This window comes from Myotis davidii, unplaced genomic scaffold, assembly GCF_000327345.1.
Source record: "Myotis davidii unplaced genomic scaffold, ASM32734v1 scaffold421, whole genome shotgun sequence".
Taxonomy (NCBI): Eukaryota; Metazoa; Chordata; class Mammalia; order Chiroptera; family Vespertilionidae; genus Myotis; species Myotis davidii.
The window spans coordinates 334,282-349,597 of NW_006292440.1; the positions used below are offsets into that span (position 1 = coordinate 334,282).

Genomic DNA, 15,316 nt, shown 5'->3' on the forward strand with positions numbered 1-15,316 from the left:
CAGCTGCCTCTGCCTGGGCCCCTGTCACTGTAGCTTTTTCCAAAAGGAAGACAGGATGACCAGAAGATGGCTGGTCGACCCAGTCTAATTAGCATATTACCCTTTTGTTAGTATAGATAGTCCATTAGTGAATTGCCCACATTTGGAAATTTAGCTTATTTCCAAGGAACTCAAGTATCATCTCTTCAACCTTAATTATAACAGGGATCACGATATGTCCATCCTATATAATAAAAGCCTAATATGTTAAATGTCCGGTCATCCGTTCAACCAATCAAAGCATAATATGCTAATGATATGCTAAGGCTGCTCAACCACTCACTATGATGTGCACTGACAACCAGGGGGCAGAGAGTTGACCGATCGACCAGTTGCTATGATGTACACTGACCACCAGGAAGCAGACACTCCAACTGGTAGGTTAGCTTGCTGCTGGAGTCCGGCCAATTAGGACTGAGCAAGATGGGCTAGACATGCCCTGGAACCCTCCTGTGGACCCTCCCTAGCTGGCCAACCTCCTGCATCCCTCCCCAGGCCGGTGAGACCCCTCAAGGGATGTTGGAGAGCCAGTTTCAGCCCAATCCCACAGGCCAGGCCAAGGGACCCACTGATGCACGAATTTGTGCACTGGGCCTCTAGTTTTTATATAAGTAGCAGAAAGGCACTCAATAATATTTGTTGGAGATAGTAAAAAGCACTTGTTTATTAACAACAGAAAAATCAGGATATCTCAGATAAGCAAAAAAAGAAAAAATGCAATCAGAGAATGGCAATGAGACATAGAGGCTTTAAGCGTCAAACTTTGACAATTTTATATAGTATAAAAACACAACAGCATTGGTTCCTTCTGGAAGAAATTCGCTTACTGCTTTATCAAAAGAAAAAATTTATAACATGATTTTTGACAGCTTCATTTAAGAATTCCTGGGATATAAAATATTCTTTTTTTTTCTTTATTGATTAAGTTATTACATATGTGTACTTATCCAGCCATTGTAAAATAGTTTTCATGTTGACATCATTTAAAAGAGTTTTCTGCTTTTTAAAGAAGGATGCTTACCTAATTTTCAAGGGTTTCTACGACTCCATTATCTATTTCTATTGGAATTCTATAACTTAATAAGATCATATGCTGGCCCCAGAAGTATTTACCTTTCCAAAGTAATATACCATGATTTTCTATATTAACACTAGAAAGACCGAAATTTCGTATATACCTATGTTGCCCAAAAGCAGTCAAAATGACTGCATTGTGAAAGAATAATATCGGAGCACTCTTCACTTATGTTCCTTAGCTTTTCCAATAACTCACTTCTATTTGACATTTCTTTCATGAATTTAGGGCACAAAAGAAATAAAATAAACAACTTATTAGAACAAGTATCACTGTATAAAGACAATAATAGGTTAACACATATATATATACCGGAAATGAAAGAGGAGGAGGTAACTACAATTATTAATAAACGCATTTATATGTTGTATAAAAAGTCACAAAATTCTAAGAAATTCTGGCATTATATACATCATTGTTTTTCTAATTGAAATTAAAAAGCAGTCAAAATGACTTCCTTGGGCAATCTAGTGTTAAAGAAGGGATGACTGCTATTCATATAGTAATGCATGAGTTCAATTAACTGATAATGATATAGTTAAAATATAGTTAAAAATATAGGTAATATTTTCCAGAATATTCTTTATATGTTTTATACTAATTTTTGAATATTTTCATTACTTTTAACCCAAACTGTCTGTAATAAAAAGATAATTTATAGAACTATACATGTATTATCTCATTTAATCTGAGACCAACCCCTTGAAGCACATATTACCCCCAATCTACAAAAGAAGAAATGGAGATACGTCATTTTCTTAGTGAAAAACAGTTATTAAGTGGCATAGCCAAGATTCAAACCAAGGTCTAGCTCTAGAACCCATATTCTAATCTGAGGTATTTCTCTAATTAGGTACATCCACATGCTTACCTGTTCAGGTTTATGTTGCTGTATGGTGTTATAGATGTAACTCAATCCTGATCTAGTTAAAACATAAGAAGCTTGCTCATTTATAAGTGTGTCCAAATGTGCTTCAATCTAAAATAAAACACAATAAAAAATATTTTAAAAGACTGCCCTAACTGGTTTGGCTCAGTGGATAGAGTGTTGGCCCGTGGACTAAAGGGTCCCAGGTTCGATTCCGGTCAAGGGCATGTACCTTGGTTGCAGGGACATCCCCAGTAGGGAGTGTGCAGGAGGCAACTGAATCAATGTTTCTCTCTCATCGATGTTTCTAACTCTCTATCTTTCTCCCTTCCTCTCTGTAAAAAATAGATAAAATATATATTTTTTAAAAAAGACTTATAAGACTGATGAGAGTAGAAGTAGACTATCCTGCAGTCTTAGTTCTTCACCAAGGGGCTGTTTCTTGAAGTGGCTATGATACCAGACTGTAGGGCACAGGGACTGCTTCTGTAACAAAGGAACTTCCTTCCCCTAAAGAGGAAGTGCTTCTACAAAAAGGAGGGAAAGGCAGATGATAAAGGTGATAATCAAAGAGGATTCCAAGACTAGCCACTAGTTCAAAATTTTGAGTTGCTTCTCAGCTCTTTTAAAAGCTGGTAATAAGCCCTAGCTGGTTTGGCTCAGTGGCTAGAGTGTCAGCCTGCAGACTGAAGGGTCCCAGATTCGATTCCGGTCAAACTTGGTTGCCCAGGTTGCAGGCTTGATCCCCAGTAGTGGGTATGCAGGAGACAGCCACTCAATGATTTTTTCTCATCAATTATGTTTCTATCTCTCTCTTCCTCTCCCTTCCCCTCTGAAATCAATAAAAATACATTTTAAAAAAAAGCTGGTAATAAGTAAAACACAAACAAAAACACTAACAAACGACAGTGTAAAATAAAATACTTAGTAAGAATTCTGGGAAAATAAGGACCTGATGTTCCTAACCCCTCACTCCCTCACCCTCCAAACTTGCTGGACTAACTCCAACACTCAAACACGCCATCTGGAAAAGCCCAAAGTAAATCCCATTAGGGCTGAGGCAGTAAGTTCTCTTGAGGAGAAAGCAGGTCTGTGACAACAAGGGGAGAGTTGAGGAAGGCTGGTTAAAGATTTCAGGTTCAAGAGCTCCCTAAGACCCAGGTAGCAGAAATGACTTGTGTGTGCTATCTGCTTTGTGCTGTCTTTGGGAGGCCAGAGGCAGAAGCCACAGAAGGGAACTACCTATTGGGTTGAAGTATTCCTTAGTGGGAAGAAATCTGCTGTTCCCTTATTTTTACCAGTACAGGCCTGAGAGTCTGGAGGTCTTCCTTCTATTCCTCACCAGGAAGTTCCCTCAGTTTTACCAGTTTGCCAGGAACACAGTACATTACTAACTGTGCTATTATCATCGTAACGCTTGCCACTGACTAAGTAACTCCAATAGCTGGACCTCTCCCCCTAAAAAAACCTACAACTAATTTAAAAGAGGTGAATAGCTTCTAAGAGGAAACACATCTGAATAATCAGAACAGGTATCTCTTCTTGAGGTAACATTACTGAAAGACACAGAGTACTTTTATTTTTTTTTAAGTGAATGCCCAAGAAAGTAAAATGAGTCCTTATTTACTAGACTTACTGAGAATCAAAGAAAAATGAAATGTGCAAATGTAAACATTTAATTAAAGAGTTACTGATAAGAAACAAATCATTATCTGAAAGAAAAATGGAAGAAAAGTAACACGGAATAAACATCGAAGAAAGATTACAGTGAAGAGGTTTAAAAAGAAATTAGAAGACAGACTCAAGAGATAAAGTCAAATAAGTACTGGAGCTTCAGAATATAAAAAGTAACAGTTGGACAAGTATTAATTAATTAAAGATAATACAAACTTTATTGAGAAAAAGAAAGGGTTAAATCTTCAAACTCAAATGGCTCTGAAAAGTCCAAAATAAAAATAAGGGGAAAAGAGATATACCAAAAAATATTCTGAGGAAATATATGAACTCAAAGGCACATCCTCACAAGTTTCCAGATGGATAAAACAGACTGCCACAAACAAAAGAGAAAAAGACTAGCCTGGACTTTTTACTTGGAAGACTAAGTGAAGCTGAGTCAGAGTAGAAGAAAATTAATAGAATTAATAGAAAAGGTCTGAAAATCAAGGATCTTTTACTCAACAAGGTAAACTGCTACTTTGCGGGGCCTAAAAAACCACGTCTTCCAGTATCCACATCCTTGTATAATCTGTTTGCACACTATGGACTGGTCCATGCTGCTGGGACCAGCCAACAGCCTATCAACAAGAAGAATGCAAGTGCACACTTAAGCACTTACATAATGGGGCCTGCTCTCTTGAAATGCAAAAAAAAAAAAAAAAAAAAGTCTATGAATATTTAAGAAATGCAGGTAATTGGTGATAAAACATATTGATGAATACCTGATATACTTAAATACCTAGAAAAAGATTTAGACAAATGAAAGAATTTGAAATTGAATTAGTGATACAGTAAAAACTAATATTTTAAAAAGAAATTTACTAATTCTATATGAAAACATTATGCAAGAAAGGAAAATTAATCACACTTCATTATATTTCTTTTTAAATAGAAAATAACACAAATTTAGATGGAGCACACTCATTCCTCAGTAAACCCTAAAACTTTACAAGTGAATGTTTACTATAGCCACTACCAAACTGTTTATGTACTTGTGGTAACACAACATTCAGAGTTTTAAAAAATTAGCCGAAACCGGTTTGGCTCAGTGGATAGAGCGTCGGCCTGCGGACTAAAGGGTCCCAGGTTCGATTCCGGTCAAGGGCATGTACCTGGGCTGCGGGCATATCCCCAGTGGGAGATGTGCAGGAAGCAGCTGATCGATGTTTCTCTCTCACCGATGTTTCTAACTCTCTATCTCTCTCCCTTCCTCTCTGTAAAAAATCAATAAAATATATTTTAAAAAAAAATTATATCTACCAAAAATCACTATTTCAAAATCAGAATTCAAGTATCTGGTAAATTTTCTACAAGGCTTTGTTTTAGCCATTTTATAAAATCCTAAGGGATGCCATTTGGTTTAAGGAAGAGAGTGATTGGTATAACAAATTATAATGTTTTGCCTAACATTGGTTTACACACAGATAAAAATATAATTGTCATCTATAACATCTTCTGCACTAGCCACACCATAGCATATTATTACTTACAGTTCAGAAACTGAAATCTGCATACAGAATGTTCAAATTAATCAGAAAAGCTTCATTCTACCACCACATACTGTGACTTGAATATACTATCTTACCCATTACATATTCTGACTTCTCCAAAGCAAAACTAAAAGACTGAATGTATGTGTGTGTGTGTGTGTGTGTGTGTGTGTGTGTATGAGCAGCCTTCCATCACACTATAACGAAGAGTTTATAGGAATTAGGGCATAAAGCTAGTAACTGAGATCATGTGTGGAAAAATGATTCCATAACAGCAAAGTCATTTTATGGCAAAATTAACCTGAAACTGTAGCATTTCCAGACGTCGGTCAGTAAATTCAAATAGAGCTAATGTTGTCTTCATCATATATAGTGAATTGACCATGAAAGTTGCCATGTCAGCTGTGCCTAAATTGCTCGCTGACACAGTACACATCTGAAGGAGAGGATCCAAGATACACGATAAAACCTGTAAATGAAATATAAAATAAAATGTATTATTTAATTTCCAATCAGTGATACATGCCTGGGTTAATGGCACTTCAGAATGAAAGCCAAACTAATTTGAAGGGTGCCCACTTACAGAATCACATAAGAAAAGATTAAATGGCATAATAATCAGAATACTTTTTTTAAATGAGCATAACGGAATGAATATTTTTTAAATTAAAGAGGATTAATTTAATATTTGAAAGAAAAATCAATGAAAAGGTTTGTCAAAATATATGGATCATAAAATACCAGAATTTCAACAGAATTTACAATAGAAGAGTAATAAGCAATAATTAAAAACAAATTTACAACATACCTGCACAAAATCAGCTTGACGGGCATCTAATGGTACAACTGAAGAATCATGAGATGCCAAAACTTCACGCAACAACATGAGTGTCTGATTTAATGCAGAACTTGGTCCAAGATCAGGTGGTGGGAGTTCAACCTAAAATAAGGTGTGGTTTATCCACTGCTCTAATTTTTCAACTAAATTTTAATGTATAAACAAATGACAATTCACAGTAAAATAATACATGCAAAAGTTATAAAGCATTGGCTGGCACATTGGAAAATCAATTAGTTTTTCAATAGCTTATATTATCCCAATCAACACAGAAAGTGAAACAAAAAGTTTTGTTAATTATCTCAGAATTAATATATCACAGAAGTAAAGAATTTGTACATCTAAAATTCAAAAAATCGTGAGAAAATTTAGTGTTCTTTGAATTGTAGAATAATATTTTCATACAAATTTGAAGTGGCCTACTGTTTTGTTTCTTTTAGCCAAAGTTACAAGAAAAAAGCAATCCAGAGACACCAAATCTCAAAGATTTTGGTTCAGTATGTATAGGTTTGGGGTCTAGGAACTCATCTTTCAACAAGTGCCCCAGGCAACTGTCAGGAGACTTGTCCATAGGCTATATATACACTTCACAGAAAAAGTGTCACACAGCCACTAAAATCTTAAACTCTGGAGTTAAGGAGATTAATTTTACATTTTGGATCTACCACTTACTAGTAGTGTGTCCTAGTAAAAATTGTTTAACTTCTCAGAGTTTCAGAGGGATTCTGTACGATTAAATGGGATTGTTGCATCTAAACTACTGAATAGAATATTTGACATTACTAACTGAAAGGTATGCCAACTTCATTATCCCTACTCGCTGGGATCATGATAGCCAAAAAGAGGTGCCTATGAATTTTAAAAAGCAAACATTTTTCATAGTACTTATAATATTAACAAAGATTTGTAAGTGAAACAAAATCCCATACTTAGAAGTCCATGCAGCATACTTGTATTTTTTAAAAAATATATGTTTTTATTGATTTCAGAGAGAGGAAGGAAGAGGGAGAGAGAGATAGAAGCATCAAGGATGGGGGAGATTCATTGATCGGCTGCCTCCTGCACACCCTCTATTGGGGATTGAGCCTGCAACCCAGGCAATGTGCCCTGACAAGGAATCGAACAAGACCTCCTGATTCATGGACCAACACTCACCCACTGAGCCATACCAGCTGGGCAGACTATATAGTCTTGTGTCAGGAAGACAGAAAGGCATAAGAATTTTAAAATATCAGATTTATATTAAGAATATTTTATGTATAAAAGCTAATAATACATAAGTGATATCAGCAGAAATGATAAAGTATGATCACTAAAAATACTCTCTCTTTCATAAAAACAACTAAAACAAAAAATTATCAGACATGCAAATAAACAAAAAATTATGGTCCATGCACAGAAAAAAAAAATGTCAATAGGAAAGTTCCCTGAGAAAGTTTAAATGCTGGAAGCCAAAAACTTTAAACCAATTATTTTAAATATATTCAAAGAACTAAAGGAAGCCATGTTAATAAACCTAAGTATGAGAACAATGTCTCACCAAATAAAGAATATCAATAGAGAAATAGAGATGATAAAGCACAATAACTGAATTTTAAAAAATTCACTACAGGGAACCAACAGTAGATTTGAGCAGGCAGAAAAAATAATCAGTGAACTCAAAGACAGGTTAATTAAAATTATCCAGTCTGAGAAACATAAAGAAAAAAGAACATCAACAAAAAAAATTAACTACACCTCAGAGACCGCTGGTACACCATTAACAACATAAGTAAAATGGGTGATCTCAGAAGAAGGAAGGGATGCCAAAAGAATATTTGAAAAAATAATGGCAGAAGACTTCACAAATTTGATTTTTAAAAATCTATCTAAACATCCAAATTCATGAACTCCAAGTACAATAAACTTAAAATGATCTGCTCTGAGATATATCATAATCAAACTGTCAAATGACAAAGAGAGAATATAAAAGCATTACGAGAAATAACTCATTATGAACAAAGGATTCTCAATAAGATTAACAACTGATTCCTTATCAGAAAACATGAAGACCTGAAGACAGTGGATGAAACATGCAAGGGTCGAAAGAAACAGACTGTCAACCAAAAATTTGACATTCAGCAAAATTATTCTTTAAGAATGAAAGAGGAATTCCCAAAAAACACAAAAATTCTTCATTAGCAAGCCTGTTCTACAAGATGTTAAAGGGAATCAATGCTTTAGGCTAAAATGAAGGGACACTAAACAGTAACTCAAATTCTCATGAAGAAATAGAGAACACCATTAAAGATTCTGACATAAGTAAATATAGAAGATGATACAAATGTACTTTCTATTTGAAACTCCCATTTCTTCTCCTATCTTAATTAAAAGACAATTGCATGAAGCAATAATTATAAATCTATGTTGGAGAACACACAATGTAAAAAGACATAATTCAAAACAATAATACCATGAAGTAAGAGGACAATAGGTCTATATAGGAGTAACACTTTTGTATATTACTGAAAATAACTTGGTATTATCAAAATTAAAGAGTTATAAATTAAGATATTTAATTGTAGTTCACAGTCCACCACTAAGAAAATATCAAACTATTCACACACACATATTTAAATAAACAATAAGGGAATTAAAGTAGCATACTAGAAAATATTTACTAAACACAAAAGAAGGCAATAATGGTGGGATTGAGGAACAAAAAAAATTAATACAAGAACAAGTATCAAAATGTCATATATAAATGCTACTTTATCAGAAATTACATTAAGTGCTAAAGGATTAAACGTGCCAACCAAAAAGCAGAGACTGGCAGATGGATTAAAAAAACAACAACATTGACCCAACTATATGCTGTCTTCAAGAAACACACTTTAGATTTAAGGACACAAAAAGCTTAAAAGTAAAAATATGGAAAAAAATATATACTTTGCACACAATAATCAAAAAAGCCAAAGTGGCTATAGTAATTTCAGACAAAAGACAAAAACTACTACTAGAAGCAAGAGGACATTTTTATAATGTTTATTATCATAAAGATATGATAATTATAAAAATACTAGGGGCCCGGTGCACAAAATTCATACACGGGTAGGGTTCCTAGGCCTGGCTGGTGATCAGGGCTGATCTGTGGGGTAATCGGGGCCCCCGTTCGCACCTGCCTTGGCTGGCCTGTCACTGCCCGCTCACCAGCCCCGCCACCCACCACTGCCGCCAGTAGGGGCCTGAAGGCTGGAGGAAGCTCCTGCACTGAGTGTCTTCCCCCTGGTGGTCAGTGCATGTCATAGAAACCAGTTGTTCCACTGGTCATTCTGCCATTCGGTCAATTTGCATATTAGGGTTTTATATAGATAGGTGTGTACCTAATAATTGAGCCCCAAAATACATAAAGCCAAAACTGAAAAAAACTGAAGGAAAAATATCTCCCATAAAGGAAATATTTATTTCAAGTTTCATACCTCCTTCAGTTTTAGTTCCCCTTTTCTATTAAATGCAAATAAATTTGACCTAAGAAAAATTTCAGAATATAGAGTCACCTTTATAAAAGTAATTTTATCCATTTACCCCTCTCCCCTTTTTTTAATTATAACCCAAGGATATTTTTTCCCCATTTGGACTTTAAAAAAAACAATGTTTTTATTGGTCTTAGAGAAAGAGGAAGAGAGAGGGAGAAACAACAATGTGAGAGAGAAACATCAATTGGTTGCTTCCAGCACTCCCCAGCACTGGGATCCAGCCTGCAACCTGGGCATATGTCCTGACTGGGAATCAAAATGGGGAACTTCTGGTGTATGGGAGACTCTTAACCAACTGAGCCACACCAGCCAGGGCCATTCATCCATTTTTAAAGAGTATCTACAATGTTGTTAAACTGATGATGGTAACAATGGTTAACTGTTATTTCCAAGTTGAAAGATTTTAGAAACTTTCACTATTGTGCCTTTCTGCATGGTGTGAATATGAATAAATGCATATCAATTTTACAAAAATTGTGATCCCTGTTCCCAGAATAGAATAAAACATGCCAACCTATTAGTAACAGTTAATTCTGAATGACAAGGTACGGGTGATTGTTATTCTCTTCTTTGTGTTTTCATATGTTTTAAAATAAAATTAAACATTTATTTAATAAAATAAGTATATTCATAAGTTTATAAATTTAATTAAAATATGCAGTTATAACATATTAATTCATATATATTCCTAAGTAATGTAAAATGAACAGAAGTTACTCATATAAAAATTATTCGGTGAAATCTCTACAAATCGTAAGATTCACCAGAAGTCTAACAGCTTTAATTTAGAATAGGGAGCCACATACATAAGACAAATGTGTGTGTCTCAGTTTCAAAATACCTTTCATAAGTAGAAAAAATAATAACCAAGAATTTACTAAATCCTCCAGGAAAGGTAGGTTGGGTATAGACCTTTAGTATAACTACAAATACTATATCATTAAGATCCTAGATGTTCAATGTGTAATTTTCTCTTTTTAATTATAAATGACAACACAGTGGCTTTTAGAAACAAAAGAACTTAGAGAATATCTTTCAAAAATTATTTAAAAGTTTTTAAATTGCCATTCAAAACAAGACCAATGATAGAAATCTTACGCACAGATGCAGGAAAGCTGAAAATCTTCTTTGCATCCCCTTGAATTAAGGTCTTTAAAAGCTGTGCAAATTTAAGCAAAAGTCATACCCTGTCATAATTAGGCCTAATCTATATATATAAAACCCTAATATGCAAATAGACCGAATGGCAGAACAACTAAATAACAGGTCGCTATGACGTGTGCTAACCACCAGTGGGTGCACACAGAATATGGCAGGTGTTGGCAGCAGGCAGCAGAGCACAGAACATGGCGGGCATCAGCTGTGGCAGGATGGTGGAGCAGGTGAGTGGGGGCACCAGATCAAAGTGGGGCACCAGTCACTGTCATAGGGGTGAGCCTCTGGTGGTTACTGGAAATTCTTTGCTCCCGTGCTGCTGTCCCACCTGGTACTCGCACATGATGCCGGTGCCAGCCCTGCTCACACCTGTTGCCAGCACCAGAGATGCTGCTTGCACCCACTGCAGACACTGGCCCCACTCACACCCGCAGCCAGCACTGGAGCCTCCATTTGCAACCACTGCCGGCACTTGGCCCGGTCCCAATCGCTCGGCACTATCAGCGGGGTGCGAGCGGCAGCTGCCAGCCCTGATCACCCCTGAGGGCTTCTCCACCGCCCCTGCTCCTGAGGGGTGATCGGGGCAGCAGCCACTGCTAGCACTCACTGCTGGAGCCAGCCCCAATCACTCTGCACCGTCAGCGGATGCGAGCGGGGCCAGTGCCATCAGTGCATGGGAGCGGCGGTGGGAGCAGGGCTGCTGGCAGACAGGAGACTGGGGGCCACAGCAGGAGGGGCCAGATCAGGATGTGGACGATGGGCCGAGACCCACCCCTGTGCCCACCACAGCCTCGTGGCCCCCAGTTCCTTTCAAGGTGCACGAATTCATGCACTGGGCCCCTAGTGGTAAATAATACAAATGGGTATTACTTGAACTCACTTCATCCAACAACTGCCATTCTATAAGATGCTATACATACATCCCTCAGATCAGCAACAGGTCAGAATCATTTTTTTTTTTCAGTAGAGTATTAAGTTTTATTTTTTCTAATTAACACTTTAAACTGTGCTCTGATAAGTTTTCCATTTCCTGTTTCTTAATAGCAACTTTTCTTCAGTTAAAAAAATGTTTATTGTTTAAAGTATTACAAATAATAGTACATATGTCTCCTTTTTGCCCCATTGACCTACCCCTGGCCTCCCAGAATCATGCTTTTAAACAAAGTGAAAAGTATTGCAGTTATTAGATAAACAAGATCTATGACTTTATAATTCTTGTGTAGAAATAACAGAAAGAGGAGAAGAAGAGAAAAAACTCATGGACATGGGCAATAGTGTGGTGATTGCCAGGGTGGGGGTAGGTAGAGGTTATAGGGGAGATAAATGGTGATGGGAAAAATTTGACTTGTGGTGGTGAACACATAATACTGTGTACAGATGATGTGTTGTAGAATTGTGCACCTGAAACCTTTCTATTTTTGTTAACCAGTGTCACCTCAATAAATTCAATAAAAAGGAAACAATACATATATATTGCTATCCTTCCATCACTTCAATGTAATTTCATTTAATTAAATGAAATTAATTTCTAATGGTTAATCTTTATACAACACAAGTCTATTTCTTTGATATCCCTCCCATTCCTATGCTTACTTCATACTGACCTTGTGTATCTACATATAGCGCTGTAGAGATCAAACACTAGAATTAAGTGGACTTTGTGATTTAGAGAACTACAGGAAGTTATAGCAACTGTTAAAAACAAATTCTATGAACTTCATGTATGACAATAATCACAATACAGAAATTCTTAGCAGTTTTAACATGGACAGCAAATACCAAGTTCTTTACACTCTACTTCCTTGAAAACCAGTCAGCACCAGAAAATGAGTGGCAGATGCATCCTCAGAGTGACGTGAGGGAGAAAGAGGTACATATCACTGCTACTTGGGCCAGGACTCCAGCTAATGATAAAAATTTTACACACTGGAGGGAAATAATGTTGAAGAAAATCTAAACTTTTGCCCTACAAATAAATAGCTTCTTCTTTCTTTGTTTGACCTCTACCTCTACTTTTGTCATGATTTTCCTTTAACTCTCAGAAATCTTAGCTAGAGGTTAACCTGAAGCTGGCCACACATGCCAAGCACACAATGTTTTTGTTTGTTTTCCTAGAAGAATAATCTGTATGGCATAATGTTTAACTCAAAGTTAGAAGAGCACTTCTCAAACCCTAACTTGCATATAAATAGCGAAGGAATTTTGTTAAATTCATATTCTGCTTTAGGGCTGGAACTCGAGATTTTTGCATGTTTAATAAGCTCCCAAGCTGCTGGCCCATGCACAATACTTTAAACAGTAAAAAGAAATTCTAAACAGTAAATCTTAGAATTTAAATCACAATTTGTTTAAAGGACCATTTGGGTTTTTATTCCAGAGGTGTGGGCAAATTAATCCTAACTACTGTTAATTTGATATAGATTTCATTTAAGACATACCGTATCCTTTAAATTAGAATTATACTATTACTATAGTAAAAAGAAGTGTAGAAAATGTTGTCAGTGTTGATATGGTGTTGTCTTTTGCAGTATAGATATATATTTTCCTTAGACTTGGCCAGATTTGCAGTTATGAAACATTTGCAGAATGTTTTAGGACAGCCAGGAAGGAAGTACATATACTTTAATACTCAAGGGCTTAAAAACGCTTTGTTAGGGAAAAGGCACATCTTTCAACAAACTGATGTTCTTGAATTTTCTTTTTTTTTTTTAATGATAAAGAATTAGGTCCCAAATAGGTCTTTTTAAACACACAGAAGGAATTACGTGAAAAGAATTCACCTTTGGCTATACCTTTATTTTAAAAGTTATTGTTCTTGACCTGGCTGGTTAGAGTGGATAGAGCATTAGCCCGTGGACCAAAGGACCTCAGGTTTGATTCTGGGTGCAGGTTCAATCTCCAGCGGGAGGCATCCTACCGATGTATCTCTCTCATGTCAAGGTCGGTCTGTGTCTGTCTCTCTGTCTCTGTCTCTGTCTCTCTTCCTCCCTCTGCTTCCTTCCTGCCTTCCACTCTGTTTAAAAATCACTAGAAAAAAATATCCTCAGGTGAGGATTAAAAAAATTAAAAGCTATTGTAATTAGCAATATTACTATCCACTTAAAATTATATTAACAGAAATTTCCATTTGTGAGCTTTGCCAATAATGAAAACAAACCTGGAACAAATGTTATTTTCTTTAAAAGGCTAGAATGTTTTTAAAAGTGAATGGTTTATAATATGCAAAGTAAGATATAAGTAATATAAAATATGGAACAATAAAATTTAATAATTATTGGAAGAAACCTGAAATAGTTGTACATATAAGCAACATAAAAGCTATAAACGGTATCATACTCCAATTTCAATTTCATATTTAAAAAAAAATACCTGAATGGTCCAATTCATATCTGAGGAAAACATTTCAGGGCAAAATTACCCTATATAATAAAAGCCTAGGTGGCATCGCGCGGCGCCATCACAAGATGACCACCCCATGTTGTCATAAGATGGCTGCCACAAGATGGCCACCACAAGATGGCTGGCAGGAGAGGGCAGGAGTGGGCGATCAGGCCGGCAGGAGAGGGTAGTTGGGGGCAACCAGGCCTGCAGGGGAGGGCAGTTAGAGTGATCAGGCCGGCAGGGGAGGGCAATTGCGGACAACCAGGCCTGCAGGAAAGGGCAGTTGGGGGGGGAGCAGTTAGGCGTCAATCAGGCCAGCAGGGGATCGGTTAGGGGGTGATCAGCAGGCAGGCAGGTGAGCAGTTAGGAGTCAGCAGTCCCGGATTGTAAGAGGGATGTCCGACTGCTGGAAGTTGGAGAGCCCCCAAAGGGACCCACATTGGAGAGGGTGTAGGCAGGGCTGAGGGACATCCCCCACCAGTGCAAAAATTTCATGCACCAGGCCTCTAGTTGGTAATAATGACAATAGTAAACAATAAAAATAGTCATAACCCATTCACTGCTATAAACTCACATAGGACACAGTAATAATTGGTACTTCATATGTTCAAATTGCAATTACTTTCTTTCCCTGTTACAACCCTATTTTATTTTAGGTGTTAACTGGAAGATGCCATCTTGAAAACTTGCCTGTTACTATTAATTACATTTTCCAATTTTCTTGTAACTTTCATTTTAAACTGTACAAGAGAAATAAAATATATAAGAACCTGGTGATTTTCTTATATAAAATAAAATAGATAACCATTTAGGAAAAATAAATAAGATCCTCCCTTCTCAGCATGGACAAAAATAAACATCAAGCAGGTTATACTATCTAATAAAAGAGAAACATGGTAATTGGCATTCGACCGCTACCCTTCCCATGGGCTAACCAGCAAGATATGCAAATTAACTGCCAGCCAAGATGGCGGCCGGCAACCAGGCAGCTTGAAACTAACATGAGGCTTGCTTGCTTCAGTGACAGAGGAAACCAACATTCCCCGCCTGCCTTTCGGCCTCTGAGCTTGCAGTTTGAAACATTGTTACAAATATAGAAGCTAAACAGAACCCCAGAAACCTGCTTTTAGCCAGCCGGGATCTCAGAGCTGGAGTTGAAACAGTGTTTAGATTATAGAACCCAAAAACCAGATACCTGCTTTCAGCAGACCAGGCCTCAGAGCTGGAGCCTAGCCTCAG

General features: G+C 36.8%; 1 protein-coding gene across 2 annotated transcripts in view; it reads right to left on the minus strand.

The window, feature by feature from the left end:
- Window positions 1-15,316, minus strand: part of COG6 (component of oligomeric golgi complex 6) — a 132,295-nt gene that overhangs the window by 53,373 nt on the left and 63,606 nt on the right. For both annotated transcript variants that reach the window (XM_015565399.1, XM_006765898.2), the window contains exons 14-16: window positions 5,997-6,128; window positions 5,490-5,657; window positions 1,986-2,093 (exon numbers count right to left, since the gene is read on the minus strand). In XM_015565399.1, coding sequence (XP_015420885.1) covers window positions 1,986-2,093; window positions 5,490-5,657; window positions 5,997-6,128 — 408 coding nt within the window. The remainder of the gene's footprint in view (window positions 1-1,985; window positions 2,094-5,489; window positions 5,658-5,996; window positions 6,129-15,316) is intronic.